The 16,926-nt window shown below is 34.7% G+C and overlaps 1 protein-coding gene and 1 long non-coding RNA gene across 6 annotated transcripts in view; one reads left to right on the top strand and one right to left on the bottom strand.

The window, feature by feature from the left end:
• The window catches only part of LOC142230048 (uncharacterized), a 325,965-nt gene that overhangs the window by 24,691 nt on the left and 284,348 nt on the right, over positions 1–16,926 (bottom strand). For 4 of the 5 annotated variants that reach the window (XM_075300660.1, XM_075300658.1, XM_075300659.1 and 1 more), the window contains one exon: positions 512–4,743. In XM_075300660.1, coding sequence (XP_075156775.1) covers positions 512–4,583 — 4,072 coding nt within the window. In that variant the 5' untranslated portion in view covers positions 4,584–4,743. Of the gene's footprint in view, positions 1–511; positions 4,744–11,962; positions 12,322–16,926 lie in introns of all 5 variants that reach the window. The other variant, XM_075300657.1, reaches the window with a different exon arrangement.
• LOC142230656 (uncharacterized) lies at positions 13,837–14,910 on the top strand. The gene is made up of 3 exons (XR_012720764.1): positions 13,837–14,155; positions 14,220–14,325; positions 14,391–14,910. It is a non-coding gene; the product is annotated as an uncharacterized LOC142230656 (long non-coding RNA).

Below are 16,926 nucleotides of genomic sequence, written 5' to 3' on the forward strand. Positions count from 1 at the left end.
AAATCTATATAACAATGAGTATTGAAAGATAACAAGAAATACACAAACACAACGAAAAATTTTTATTACGAAACTTTATTTAATAACAATTTTGTCATTGTTTTCCATATCTAAACCAATGATGAGATAAATCTAATATACGTAGCAGTAGTAGTTAGTGGTTTTTATAAAACCCATCGAACAAAAGAAAAGAGAAAATTACAAATACAAAATTATACCGCCTAGCTTAAAATCTATTGAGAAAAATACATCATGCTTAATAAATTAGAAATAAAATTGTATACCGATATTACTTGGTGTTCATTAGTCCAATAAATAACAGGGTTAGTTAAAATTTTACAAAATTTAAAAGGCATAACATTTGTTATTTTGTTTTCTTTATTACGATTAGTAAATTTCCAATTAGAGATAAGGTGCATGGGCTGGTTGATCTACTTTCTAGTTTTAACCATCAAATGGGTCATTTTCAGCCTCAAATTCCTTAATAGTGATGCTGATCTTTTTAACTCACCATTTGTTTGGTCGTTTTGTTGTTGTTTTTCCATTATACGCTGAACCTCACCAGCCTCGGAGCCACTTTCCCAATCTAATGCTGGACTTTGACGGGCATTGACCATGCTCAATTCTTGAATTTGGGGCTGTTGTGGTTTCATTTGCACCAGTGGCCGAGTGGGAGTTGGTTCCCGAATTAATGGCGACGGAGAATATTGACGCTGTGCTGGAATGTTTTGTAAATGGGGTGAAAGTTGGGGATGTTGCAGTATTAAGGGTGTAGCACGATTGTGGTATTGTTGGTGTTGCTGTTGTTGTTGCTGTTGTGGACCAGGCATCACATAAGACTGCTTAAGGGCGTAACGAGGACTAATTTGATCTGTCAATAGTCCCGCCTGCTGTTGTAGTCTCTGGTGCTGTGGTGTCCAATAGATTTGACTCACTTGTTGACTTGAGCGATCAAGTATCAATGGAGTACTACGGCCGTCGTGCAAACGGGGTCGTATCAATTGTGGATGCTGAGATTGGCCTTGATGCATTAGGGGTTCCCGCACCGTAATATAACCATAACTTGCTGCTGGCATGGCCTGCAATTGATGTGGTCGTATATACTGTGGTTGGGCATAGAGTTCAGTTTGTGGATAAGCTGTGATAATTTGTGCAGGTTGTAATTTTTCACCATCTACCAATATATACTGGGTATGAGCTGGGGAAAAGGCACTCTCTGGTCGTTGTAGTGTACCCTGACGTATGTACACAGGCTTCAATTCTGCAGGTGCGGCCTCTCTTCTAATCAAATATTGAGTGGGTGGTGGTTGTGCGGTTGCCACCAAAGTCCTTTGGGGAATTTCATAAAGTTCCGATTGATTGGATTGCAGACTACCTCGCTTAACTACGTGGGCGTATATGGGGGAGTTGGTATTGGGATCGGTAACAATTTCTTGGGTTATGGGTATGAAGTGGCCAGCTGCCGGAGCTGCTGCTGGTAAACTGTGCATACGTTGTGGTACTTGAGGAGCGGCATACATACGGGATGCTGGTCTCTGATGTGTCTCTACTGAAACATAAGACACTGGCGAGAGATCCGTTGCCGTTGGCTGTTTCTCATATATGGCTTGTAAGGGGGTGGCTGTTTGATTGGTTGGAGTTTTATTAAGAGATTTACGACAGAATTCTTTAATTTTCTGTAAGATTTCTTCGCGTGTTAAAAGGCCTCCAATCCGTCTTGTTGGTTGTTGTTGTTGTTGCTGTGCGTTATTCTCTCCTTTACGTCTCAGAACCACTGGAGTCTCTGGAGTTTCACTTTCATAACCTCCACCGCGTGTAACATTCTCTAGAACACTTTGGCAACGTGGTACCGGTTCATTGCTAAGCTTGGATGATTGTTGTAGAGGCTCAGGAGCACCAACAGGTTTACCATCGATAATTTTCACTTGACGATTATTGGATCGTATTATGCCCGAGAAGGTATTACGTTGAGGAGAACCTCTGGTAAATGTATTGGTGTCGATAGGAACCAATCGCATTTGACTACCTCCAGGTAAATGCTCATATATATTTTCCAATTTCGTTTCTACTTTACCATTCTCTTGTTGAGATCCAGATGAAGGAGATCCTAGCGTTTTAAACTTTTCTTGCTCTTGCTGCTCTTTTTGCTGCTGCTGCTTCTGCTCCTGCTGTAGTTGTAACTTTTGTTGCTGCTGCATAACTCTATAGTATAGCTCCTTATCAGTTTGCTCCTTTATGGCTCTTAATTTTTCCCACTCTTGCTGATCAACATAGACTCCCAATTGGGAAGCTTTCTTCGGTATAGAGGATATTGGTGAAATAGTTTTTGTACTAAGCCCATTCATTGTTTGAGACTCTCGGATGGGTGTCGATGTTATGGGTGGACTATCATTTACCGGAAACGTGGTTTCCTGCATATTTTCCTTTGATTTTGTGGTAATAGGCGTCAGAAGGGAGTCTCCTGTCACACTATTAGACCTTTGTTGCTGCTGCTGCTGCGGTTGATTACGATTAATATTTCTTTTCAAAATCTCATTGCGATCCATGGAAGCGGATCTGCCGAAAACTTGCTGCTTTTCACTTTGTGGGGTAGTACGTTTCGGTATCATGCTTTGACGATCCAAGGTACGTCTAAAATTCGTATCGTTCTTTGGCGGTTGCTCACGGGCCAAAGTATAGAGATTGTTATTTACATTTGTGGGTCTTTCGCTAAGCACCATTTTTGGAGGTTCATATTTGGTTATGCGTTCCCGTGATAATGTGCGCCTAGGTGGCTTGGCTATGGTTTTTGCTTGCAAATCTTTCCTTTTCATGCCAGGTGTTCCAATTGGTTTGGAGTAATTATCTGTCCCATTTAGGCTAGGATTTTCCCCATTGGTCAAAGCCGTTGAGATCGAGAGGGGAACATCATCACCACTGGCATAGCTTTTCCGGGACCTTTCTAATTGTTGCTTTAGCTCTAAAGCTTCAGCTGGTGTTAACAAATTTCCTGTCTTGGGCCTGCCATGAAAACTTTGACGTTCGAGAACAACCCGTTTAATGGGTTTTAAGGAACCATTCTCATTGCTCATATCATATAAAGGCTTGATTATAGGAACCGGTTCTTTGGGTGTCGTCTTTCTGCGTGAAGCAAAAATACTATTGGCTAGAAGCCTCTGAAATACTGACGGTTTGCGATTATTTCCGGAAGAATCCACCGAATCGGGACCATTGGAAAAGTGTATACGTTCTGGCTCTGCCTTAAAACTAATTTGCTTAATGGGTGTGGACGAACATTGTTGTGGCTTATTTCCATAAATAGATTGGGCACCATTGGGTATTTTCTTGGGTATTAAAGTTAAACCCTTTTTCTCTAGGTACTCCTGAAACTCCTTGGATTTGATTGTATTGGTAAAGGTCCCCGGCGGTGGCGGAGAAGGTTCTCTACTCACATTACCATTTTCTGTGGGAGCCATATTGTCTTCGGGTTTCTCAGTTGCACTGTTCATATTATTATCATCACTTGACTCGCTCTTGGTTAGCGGTTCTTCGATTTCATCTAGGTCATCGTCTGAGGATATATGCAGTTTTTTAACTCGTTCATCAAACTTCTTGGCATTCTTGGTTACTTCAAGGGGATTATAGAGACTGTCCTCTAAATCGGTACCAGTTTTAATTTTCAAATCCGATAACTCTGGATAATTTGGTTTCGAACATTTCTTAAATGGTAGTGTGGTGGACTTTATGGGTTTGTTATCGTTTTGGCGATTTTTCAAATCCTTTAGACGTTCCCTGGGTTGGGGCTGGGGCTGTTGTTGGACTATCCTCTTTGGTGGCTTTTTTAAAGCAAAATCTCGTAATTCCTCGAATTTCAATCGGGCTAATACTGTTGGATCGTAGACAAAGTATGGATCTGGATTCTTTATATAGGTCTTGACATATTTCGACTGCTTCAGCACATCTTCTGTGGTAACAAATTCATCGGACGGGGACTTATTAATGCTTCCATTACTTTTGCGATTATTGGCTTCGTTTTTGAGACGCTCCCTTTCCTTCTCCTTTTCCCTCTCACGTTCTCTTAGTTGCTGGGTAACAGTTTTACGTACACTGAGTGTTGAACGTTTTGCTGGGACTGGTGGCGGAGTTTTCTTATCTTTCCGTTTGGCACTTCCTCCTCCTCCTCCTATATTACCTCCCACACCATTTGCTAAATAGCCGTTCGATTTGAAAGGATTCTGTTGATCTACAATAGGTTCACCAGTTATGAACTTTCGTATTTTCTCATCGTTCGGATCGAATGAAACAGATTTTTTTAACTTTGTTTTAGGTTTCTTTTCACATTCTCCCTCCTCTTCGGTTGTTGCGTTATTAAGGGACTTTTCGGTTGTATCAGTATCACAGCTTTCGTCTAAATTCGAATTTTGTAGATGACAACCATTTTGCTTGAGATTATTTTGTGGCGATATGCGATTTGTATCAAGCGATTCTAGTGAAGAACTTTTAATTGGATCCTTGAATTTATTGGAGAGATATTCGTTGCTACTGGTTTCTATTACAGTACATAAGGATTCGGTGCTAACATCATTACTGAGTGGTTCTGACATGTCGTTGTGTAATGAGATCGGTAGTTAAGGGAAGATAGTTGGACTTTGAGAGAGAGAAAAGTTGATGAAGAATTGTAACTGGAACTGACGGCGATTTTGAATTGCATTGAATTTTCGGGTATAATCCTTTGATCACCAAGGGATTCAGTTGATAGAGAAACTGTAAAGAAACAAATGGCGCAATCAGATGTGTATTTTGAATATATTCAAAATGCTAAAACAAAAATAAAGATTTCATATATGCGTTTAAGTCTTGCACTATTATCTGCGCATATAAATAAGCAACGATGTACATTTCAAGATTTAGGAAGCAGTCTACTATCTAGGTTGGGATAGCTCATATTACGTTACAGTGCCAACGGTGGCATAATAAGTTGCCTTTCCGTTTGTAGCACATCTAAATATCGATTTTCGTCAATAAAAATTATATATTCCTCATGAGGAAGAAATTCTGACACGGTATAAACATGTCCGTCCGGCCGTCTACCTGTTGTAATTACTAGGACCTTAAATAATTCCGCTATCGTTCGTGTTTTGTCTGTACTCAGTCAAAGTTCGAAAAATAATCTATATCGGTCCAGGTTTTGATACATCCTCTTGAGTTTTAAGATACAGCAATTTTCATCTGATTTGCCTGAAATTGGAAATCTAGAGCTATTTCGGGTCCACAAAGAAGTATGCAGAATATGAGATATATCGGTCCATGTGTTGGTATAGCCCCCATATGGACCGATCTCCAAATTAGACTTCTTGGGATTCTAGACACCGCAATTTTTGTATGAAATTCGAAAGCTGCGTATACAGAAAAAATTTCACGAAAATTTTCCAATTAAAGTCTTAATTGAGTTTTAAAAAATATTCAATTAAAATTTTTATTGATTGAACAAATTTTTTAAGTGAACAAAAAACAATCACAAAAATTAATAGTATCGACTAATTATTTAATTACTATTTCATATTTCTTTCAATTAATTTTTTAACTGATACTATAATTTCTATGATTGAACACATTTCAATTAAAATGAATTTTTCCGATAAATTTTTTTTGGACTAGCCTTAAAAAATACGCTATGTGGCGGTTTAAAGACAAAACTAAAATTTTCAACGGTAAAATGTCGCAAAAAAGAATTGAAAATCAAAAAAAAAGTAAAAAAATAATGAAAATAAAATACAAAAATCACATCCGCGGGGATTTGAACATGTGCCTGTTGACTTTTTCACTTCCATGGAAGTGCTTTTGAGAAAGTTTTCCAAATCACTAGAATTTTCAATTTTTTATTGAGTTTAAATTGAACAAATATATTTGTACAAAATATACACCGAAAAAAAATGTTATGCCTTGATGTCATATTACGATCATATTGACGTTTCGACGCTTCGTGTTCAATGGCATTTGTGGTTGTGAGTGCTAAGGCGTTCTGTTATGGTGCCACATACCCAGGTTCAACTCCCGGTAGGACCAAAAAATTTTTTTAATTTCTAAAAATTAGATAATTAGAATATAATGTAAAAATTGTTAGTTTTTTTTAATTTCTTCATTCAATTGAACTTCCAAGGCACAACTTCGAAAGCAATGAAAAGAATCCGAAAACGAAGCACTTCCGTCCTATGACAAGCAGAGAATGAAGCCGCCGAGTCGTGTTGCTGATTTAAACCGCCGCCGACCCTTTTTTGGCAGTCGACGCCGCCGCCGAATATGTCGACTCATCTCGACTCAAATTTAGCCGCCAAAAATATTGATTTATATCAGAAAAAATTAATAATTGTTATATTGTTTGCCAAAATTTTGAACTTTTCACCTACAATCAATAAATACCAAGTTGCTTTAATAGTTTAAAACAAGTAAGGAAAGTCTAAAGTCGGGCGGGGCCGACTATATTATACCCTGCACCACTTTGTAAATCCACATTTTCGATACCATATCAAATCCGTCAAATGGGTTTAGTGCTATATATAAAGGTTTTTGTCCCAAATATATACATTTAAATCTGACTCCAACTGAACAAAATTTATTATCTATAGAGAGAGAAACATTTTAATCTGAACCAATTTTGAGGCAACTTCGCGAAAGTGTATTTATGATTTATCGATAGATGTGTATTAGAAATAAAGGAACCGTTGGACTTTTTTCTTTGGGGTTATTTGAAAGAAAAGGTGTACGTCGATAAGCCAGCAACAATTCAAGAGCTAAAGGATGAGATAATTCGCCACATTAACGGCATAGAACCTCCATTATGCCTCCGCGTCATCGAAAATTTGGACCATCGGATGAAGGTGTGCCACCGAGGTCGCGGCGCCCATTTGGCCGATATTTTGTTCCATACATAATTGAGTAATACCAATATATAATAATAAAATTACAATAATTTCCTAAATAGTTTGTGTTTTATTCAAAATCAACATCGGCCCTTGAAATTTTAACCACCCTTAGGTTAGGTGGCAGCCCGATGTATCAGGCTCACTTAGACTATTCAGTCCATTGTGATACCACATTGGTGAACTTCTCTCTTATCACTGAGTGCTGCCCGATTCCATGTTAAGCTCAATGACAAGGGACCTCCTTTTTATAGCCGAGTCCGAACGGCGTTCCACATAACAGTGAAACCACTTAGAGAAGCTTTAAAACCCTCAGAAATGTCACCAGCATTACCGAGGTGGGATAATCCACCGCTGAAAAACTTTTTGATTTTCGGTCGAAGCAGGAATCGAACCCACGACCTTGTGTATGCAAGGCGGACATGCTAACCATTGCACCACGGTGGCTCCCCTTTTATGGAAGCTATATAGAAATCTGAACCGATTTCAGCCAAATTTGACATGCATACTTAGTATTTTTATTCTGTGCAAAATTTCACGTAAATCGGACTACAACTTTGAACTCTGTGGTCATATGACGGAAAATCGGGCGAAAGATATATATGGGAGCTATATCTAAATCTGAACCGATTTCAATAAAATTTAGCACACTTTACTACACTACTAATTGTACTCCTAGTGCAAAATTTCAACCAAATTTGGCTAAAACTCTGGCTTCTGGGGCCATGTAAGTTAATATCGGGCGAAAGCTGTATCTCAATCTGAACCGATTTCAATCAAATTTGGCACACCTGACTATAGTACTTCTTGTTCTCCTGGTGCAAAATTTCAAGAAAATTAGGTTAAAACTCTGGCTTATGGGGCCATATAAGTCCATATCGGGCGAAAGATATATATGGGAGCTATATCTAAATCTGAACCGATTTCAATCAAATTTTGCACACTTGACTATAGGACCAAATGTTATGTTTGTGCAAAATTTCAAGCAAATCAGGGTAAAACTCTGCCTTCTGGGTCCATTTAAGTGCATATCGGGCGAAAGATATATATGGGAGCTATATCTAAATCTGAATCGATTTCTTCCAAAAACAATAGGATTCTATTCTGACCCAAAACAGGAACTTGTGCCAAATTTGAAGGCGATTAGACTTAAACTGCGACCTAGACTTTGATCACAAAAATGTGTTCACAGACAGACGGACATGGCTAGATCGACTCAGTGACCCACCCTGAGCATTATTGCCAAAGACACCATGTGTTTATCTCGTCTCCTTCTGGGTGTTGCAAACATATGTACTAACTTATAATACCCTGTTCCACAGCGCAGGGTATACAAAATTTAGTTCAGACAATTTGTATGAAATGTAAATTTGATTGCACGATTGGTTGTACAACTAATCTCATTTCAATACGGAAAACTTCAAATTGATTTTATAATGGATAATTGTTCGCCGAATAGGCAATTTTATATAGGCTTAGCCGCTAAGCCGCCGCCGACGGAGGCAAAAATTTAGTGTCAGTTGCCGCCGACAAAAATGGGTCGGCTTATATTCTCTGCTCATAACCATTCCGATAACCTCAATTTGAATTTATAATGGATAAATGTCCGCCGCCGAATATACAAATTTATATCGGCTTAGCCGTCAAGCCGCCGGAGGCAAAATTTTAGTATCAATCGTTGCCGATAAAAATGGATCGCCTTCATTCTCTGATGACATATAAAATTCATTAAAGATGGTCCAAGTATGCACTAATTCCGGGTCACAAGTTGGGGATCCAAACTACACCCAGAAAAAAGTGTCTTCGAAACTAAAGGAAAAAATGTTCATCAATTTAGTTTAGCCATTTTATTTCCATTCAGTTAAATTTTTGTGTGAAATAATAAAATTTACTTGTTTCAGTAAAAAAATCCTAAACTGAAAACAGTTAGGAATAGTTCATTAACTAGAATAAGGCATGGCTTTTTACTAATACTGTTTTCTTCGCTGGGTATAAGAATTTACTACTGAACAAGAAAATTTTATTCACTGATAACAAAGCATTCGTAAAAATAAACAAAAAACGAACTAAAACCAAGTTTCCTCAAATTTAGTAAATTTTCTTCTAAAATGATAATTCTGACTTCCTTTAATATCGAAAGCTTATCATACATACGAATAACACTTGACATAGAAAAATATTTTAGTTCATTCTTACTAAGAAGTATTCAATCCTTTCAAAACTCAAGGAAACACACTTGTTAGAATATAGGAAAATTTCCTACATTTCTTTTATCTATGTTACCTGTAATCGATACCTGTCATCGTTGTAATCGACGTGTTTGCGCGTGGGTTGTATTTTTAGTTGGAATCGCGTTGTTATGGTATCAGCGTTGCCAATTTAGCTTTTTCCCCGCTAGATTTGGCTTTTTTTGAAGACGTTTAGCGGGAAAAAAATGCATTTAGCTTTTAGCTTTTTTTCTGGCTTTTTTTCATGACCCTTTTAGCTATTTTTGGCTTTTTTTTATTTTCGACATGTTTCTATTGAAATATGGATAAATCGGCGTTTTTATCTAAGCCTTGCTGCAAGTATAAGGGTTTCCACATATTTCAAAGCTCAGTTGAAACATTAATAATGAGTCCAGCCATTATGCGGGCATTTTTGTAGCAAATACACCTTGTTGTAAAGTTTTTTCATTATATACATAAAAGTTATCGTAAACTTTAAATCTACTATTGCCATACAAGTTTGTTAGATAAACTGTCAGTAAATTATTGGGAATATTATCATTTGACTCGTTTATCCTTTTTATGTTATTATAATATTCTAAAGTTATTACGATATTACTAAATTAAAATAGTAGATGTGAATAGCTTTGTGCACTGAAAAAATATTGTCGTCTCCTTAAAATACGAACGCGAATTTTGGAATAGCATTTGTGAATTTCTTTTATATAAACTGTTTTCCTTGTCCAAAAGACGATAAAGTCGTTTTGTCCTTATAATTAAGTGATTCAACTTAAAAATGGGTATGTTTTCATGAAAGAAGGAAGAATTAATGAAATAGTCTTTAAATGTGAGGAGTTTTTGCATCTTAACCACAAACCAAAATAGCGTTCAAAAATAGAAGATGTTTTTCAACACTTTATTTTAAAAACGTATATATACAATAATTTCTACTTGAAGTCGAGTCTGAATTTGGAAATTTAAGTTGGCGTTAGCACGTTTTTAAAGCACTTTGATAGCTCATGAAGAAAAGGAAAATGTTTTTACTGGGAAATGTAAACTATAGGTATTTTCTACAATTTAAATAAAAGTAATGTATTTCGAATTTTTCACAATTTCAAATCCAAACTAAAATTTTATTTAAAAAAATGACAAATCATTTTTTTACCAAATCCAACGCATGCTTAGATCATTTAATATTTTAAAATAACAAGTAAATAAAATAGAGGTGTTGGGAAGGTAGCTCCCACAAAACGAAGGACTTCCAGTAAAAAATTTGTGATAGTAATCAAAATGTATCGAATACGCCAACAGAGCTAATATGCCTTAGATATTGTTACAGTCTCACAGAAGTGGAATTAAAATGAAAATAATATGCATAGTAAGTGAAATAAAGCCTTTAAGTTTGTTAAATTTCAATCAAAAAAAATTTAGCTTTTTTTCTAGCTATTTTTTAGCATTTTTTAGCTTTTTTTTAGCTATTTTTTTGGGCAAATCTAGCGGTTTTTGGTGAAACAATTCTGGCAACGCTGTATGGTATACGGAGAGATTTTTAAAAAATAATATAGTAAAATAATATAATAAAAAACAAATAAAATATTTGTTATTTTAAATTAGTGAGAAAAATGTTAGTTTTTTTTTTAATTATAGTTAGTTTATAAAAAAAGAAAACACCAGCAGAATAACAAACCCTTCATTCGACTTCATCTTGGAATCTTCTATTAACAGGTAATATTCAGTGACGCTAACCTTTTGTGAAAAAATTAGTTTAGGATTTTTTCGTTTATATTTGTAGGTATTGAAATTGTAAGAGGTGGACAAAATTGCTAGGCAGCAACTTATTCAAAGTGAAAGGTACTAGAAGAAGAAAAAAATGTGTTTTAATATTTCAAGGCCAGCCGATGCTGTTGATTCTAAATAAATATATTTAATATATTAATAAAACATGGCTTTTATTGAAGAAAAAGTTGCTTATATAAATACATAAAATTGTATTTACAAACGAAGGTAAGCAGTTCTAAATTTGAAGTAAAAGGTTTACCACAAATATGTAAGATTTGTCCAAATGAATTCCATGTATGAATTCAATTCAGTTAAATTTGTTCATTCTGTAGTAGGAAAATGGAATGCATTCTACCTAATTTCTACGAAAATCACATCGTTCAAACAAATAAAAATGTCTTTGGCTCTATACGAAGTTCAACTTTCTTCACAATGAGTTCATTTTAACTTAAAGAAGGGGTCACTTTTTTCTGGGTGTACTTTTTGGAAGTTTTTTTTTGCTGGGAATTTTACTACAAATAGTTCATATTTTCCTAAAAAGGATGAAGTTTATTTAAATTGCATTCATATGTTTCTCAAATGAGTACATTTTTCTTAGTCTTTAAATTATTATAGTTCTAAAAATATTTTAACAATTAGACGAACTCCAATTTTTTCCTTGGAAATATGAAATTTTCTTAAACAACAGAAAAAAATATTATTTTCTTGACAAATATGTATTGTTAACATGGTTGTATATATGTTGCAATTAGTAGAACATTTTAGTTAAAACTTTCTAAAATGAACATACATTTTCTTTCAGCTTTTTCTGGGTGCATCTGTGATTGCATATTTCCAATCTTTCATCTGAAGGCCGAACTTTTAGAATTGGCCAAACACTTCCGATTACAAAACGTCAAAGTTTTCTCAAAAATATATTAGAAAAAATAAAACGAAAACACTCATGCAACTTTAGCAAATCAAACAGCAAATTCAATAGCAACAAAAACATGACCAAAAAGCAGGTACAAAGACACAGACGCAAACAAACAATACGTATGAGCGAGCAAGACAGAGAAACAGAATACAACAACTTACTTTAGTATTTGTTTCCTCTTAATTTCTTTTAATATGCCGTTATTCCATTACCAATCATTACAATTATTAGCGGCGGTTGTTTTCATCTCTTCTCAGACAACAACACCACTCATCACATGAGCATCATCATCATCATCAACAACAATGGTCAAATCATAGGCAACGGTATTTACAGCATAAACTCGGTATGGTAACAGCAACAATATACAGTGGTAGCAGTGGTAATTGTAATGACTGTGGCAGGGTACCCGTCATTCAGTTGGCATCGTACGAAACATAGCTAGCTTACAATATGTATGAATCTATGGAACCACGATGAAATCTCTGAGTCTGAGACTTGTCCACAATTGTATGAATGTCTATTCGGGAAGAGATGAGAAGACAAGGTACAAAGACACAAATGTTATTTGGATATTTTGAAATGGTTGAGGTTTCACGGAATGGTATGTGGTGGCATGGCATGGAATGGCTTGGAAAATTGAAATCGAATAAATGAATGGCTTTTAAGTTTTGGAAGCAATGAAACAAATTAACACTAGAACATTAATATACGAGGGTAGAATATTACCAGTGACCGGGTGAGTGTGAAAAGTTTATGAACCCACTTTGAATGAAAATATAGGTTTAGTTATTTTAGATAAAATTTAACTAAAATATTAAAAACAAAACTTTTTGTCAAGTGGCAGGAGAGTTATAAAAAATTGCATATTATTCGTTTTCAAAATTTTTAAAATGCCTTTAGGGCTATACGAAGCTCAAGACAGACATTATTTAAGTAAAATTTTCTAATGTTAGACAAATATGAAATATTTTATGCGAATTTCGATTTAAGTAAAATTGTGTACTTAATTTGTACGAAACCTTTTCTCACATATTTATTTCGTACCATTAACGAAATCAACAAATAATTAAAAAGAGAAAATTTGTCTCGCATTTGACTAAAATCAACTAATTTTCATAAACTAAAATAAAGTTAATTGCACTCAAAAAAAAAAAAAAAGTTTACTGGTATCCAAAGATTTTGACCTTCCCTTAAGGATTTTGGTATTGATTCCGAGCCAAAGATGTTGTTACTTTGAAATAAAGACATTTTTTAGCGACATATCTCGCTTTAAATCTATGTTCAATAAAATTAAAATTTGGATACAGATCTCATTTATCGCATTTTCATTTTCTTTTCTCGTTATATTAATAAAGGTACTCGCGTACAAACAAATTCCAGTTTAGAACCCCAAATGATAACGGATACTAAAAAGTAAAAAATGTTTTCTTAGTTTAAAAAAACTACACCAAAAATGCCAGATCCTCAAAATAAGTCTTAGCCTATATTTGAAACGTTTATCTAAAGATTCAATATTTCAGTTAATTTAAGGACGATTTATTTAAATCAAAAATGTGTTTCTTTATTTTAAGGAAAATTTGCCTTAGTTAAAAGACATGCGACTTTAACGGAGGGACGCAAATTTCAAAATGCGTGCCCTAATTTTAATTAAAACATTTTTAAAGCAAAGATTATAAACTTTATTTGCGGATGGACGCAAATTTCAAAATGTGTGCCCTAATTTTAATGAAAAAATTTTTGAAGCAAAGATTATAAACTTTATTTTAATTAAAATTTCGTTGTTGTAAAGAAATTTGTCCTTAATATTTTGTAAATTGTGCATCCTAAAATTTAGGCCGCGTAATCTTTAATATCACGTAAATACTTTTTTTAGTGTGGATATTGAAATTCGTTTCGTTGCTTTTTTCTGATAGTGTAGCAAAAATTTCACTGCTGAACTTAACTTAAGATTAAGAATTTGATTGATTGAGTCATTGAAAAGAAAATGCCAGAGTGACATTTTTTTTAACTATACCCAATAAACACAGGATGAGCGTTTTTCAAATGCAACAATTTTTCAGTTTGAGGGTAAATATAATTTTCAACATAAATTCAACTTGACTTGAAATAGCTCATCTTCAATACATCTTCAAATTGTTTGCGAATTACTTCCCATTTGCCAAAATGTTGACGAAATCTTTGAAAAGGTGTTGAAGATAATATGAGAAAACTTTGACAAAACACTACCCTAAAATGCAACGAAAAAACCATGTGGTTTTCCATACTTATTTGTGCAACGAAGTTCGTGGTCAATTGCAAGAAATAAAAAATGGAAAATTTTAGACAAATAACCAAATAGTTTATAAAAATAGGTAAGTGAAAATAAAAAATGAAATAAAACTTTATGGAAGTCACTAAATGTATATCTCTTTGCAGAAAACTAAAATTATGGATTCTACGTTCTTGAAAACATTAAAAAGCTGACCGATGAAAAAATGGTGGACAATTAACTAGAACTGCTTCAAATAGTTTATAATAATTGGTACGTCAATATGAAAAATTAAATCAACACTTTAGAGAAGTCACTAAATTTAAATCTCTTTGCAGAAAACTAAAATCTTTGGATGCTACATTCTTGCAAACATTAAGAAGCTGACCAATGAAAAATGAGTGACTTATCGACAATAAAAAGTTTCCAGAAACATTACAAGTTAAATTGTTAAAAACAACAAATTGTTGAAATCAAAAAACTTCTGGATGAAAATGTGCAGCATATCGTCAGTTTAATTCATATGCTATTATCAGTTTAAAATGGATATTTTGTGAATTCCTTCTGCTGGAAATCAATTCTAACACGCGGTCAGTACGTTCCTAATTTCAAATTACCCGCATGTTAATAAATTTTAATGCTGTTTTATGACACCAAAAGGAAGGAAAACGAATTATCAATGCAAAAGTGTTTAAGATATTTAAAGTTTTGTTGTTTGTTTTTATTTTGTTCTTATTTGTTGATATGTTTAATAAGATTATTATTTATCAATTGGTATTGTAGTGTATTATGTAGTGTAGTGCATTATTATATATTTTATTTTGAAGAAAATGAATAAATTATACAAAATTCATAGAATTTTGACTTTCAATTTGAAGTGTGGATATCATTCATACAAATTTAAGTTGAAAAGTATTTGCAACGATGTTAATTTTGAATTTGACTCGCATCGAAAATTGTTTGACAAATTATTGAGTAGCGATGCATTTCAATTTGAGGATAACACTTGAGATATTATTGCTAATGTGTTGAATTTCACTGTTGAGGGTAATGTCTGTTTTTTGTTGAGAACGCGATTTTCTCAACAATTTCTCAACTTGAATATTACCCTAATACTTTGAAAAAATGTTTGAAAAATTGTTGAAATTTAGCATTTTTCAAACGTTTGTGTTTATTGGGTATATTTTGAACCACTTAACTTATCATCTCAATACCTTGTATTCAAATACCAAAAACGATATAATCGCACATTTCTAGCTCGAGATATGATTTGTTTAATGGAAAAGGCCGAAAAACTAAAAATAACGGGATATCTCAAAAACTGTCCAATAAAAAATTGTTACCCTTAATTTTCGAATTCAGCAGATCAAAATACATAAGAAAAGTCACCTCTCATCAAATGTACATTTTCAGTGTATACTAGTGTAATTAATAATCTTTCAATAAAGTTAGGTCAATAGGATCCAAATTAATTTATTTAATATGAATCTAATTTTATTTAGTTTGATTTAATTTAGTTATTATACCCTCCATCATAGGATGGGGGTATATTAACTTTGTCATTCCGTTTGTAACACATCGAAATATTGCTTTAAGACCCCATAAAGTATATATATTCTGGGTCGTGGTGAAATTCTGAGTCGATCTAAGCATGTCCGTCCGTCCGTCCGTCTGTTGAAATCACGCTAACTTCCGAACGAAACAAGCTATCGACTTGAAACTTGGCACAAGTAGTTGTTATCGATGTAGGTCGGATGGTATTGAAAATGGGCCATATTGGTCCACTTTTACGTATAGCCCCCATATAAAGGGACCCTCAGATTTGGCTTGTGGAGCCTCTAATAGAAGCATATTTCATCCGATCCGGCTGAAATTTGGTATATGGTGTTGGTATACGGTCTCTAACAACCATGCAAAAATTGGTCCACATCGGTCCGTAATTATATATAGCCCCCATATAAACCGATCCCCAGATTTGGCTTGCAAAGCCTAAAAGAGAAGTAAATTTCATCCGATCCGGCTGAAATTTGGTACATGGTGCTGGTATATGGTATCTAACAACCATGCAAAAATTGGTCCATATCGGTCCATAATTATATATAGCCCCCATATAAACCGATCCCCAGATTTGGCTTGTGGAGCCTCTAACAGGAGCATATTTCATCCGATCCGGCTGAAATTTGGTATTTAGTGTTGGTATATGCTCTCTAACAACCATGCAAAAATTGGTCCACATCGGTCCGTAATTATATATAGCCCCCCTATAAACCGATCCCCAGATTTGGCTTGCGAAGCCTAAAAGAAGTAAATTTAATCCGATCCAGCTGAAAATTGGTACATGGTGTTGGTATATGGTCTCTAACAACAATGCAAAAATTGGTCCATATCGGTCCGTAATTATATATAGCCCCCATATAAACCGATCCCCAGATTTGGCTTGCGAAGCCTAAAAGAGAAGTAAATTTCATCCGATCCGGCTGAAATTTGGTACATGATGTTGGTATATGGTCTCTAACAACAATGCAAAAATTGGTCCACATCGGTACATAATTATATATAGCCCCCATATAAACCGATCCCCAGATTTGGCTTGCGAAGCCTAAAAGAGAAGTAAATTTCATCCGAACCGGCTGAAATTTGGTACATGGTGCTGGTATATGGTCTCTAACAACCATGCAAAAATTGGTCCATATCGGTCCTTAATTATTTATAGCCCCCATATAAACCGCTCCCCATATTTGGCTTGTGGAGCCTCTAACAGAAGCATATTTCATCCGATCCGGCTGAAATTTGGTATTTGGTGTTGGTATATGGTCTCTAACAACCATGCAAAAATTGGTCCACATCGGTCCGTAATTATATATAGCCCCCATA

This window comes from Haematobia irritans, chromosome 3, assembly GCF_050003625.1.
Source record: "Haematobia irritans isolate KBUSLIRL chromosome 3, ASM5000362v1, whole genome shotgun sequence".
Lineage (NCBI taxonomy): Eukaryota > Metazoa > Arthropoda > Insecta > Diptera > Muscidae > Haematobia > Haematobia irritans.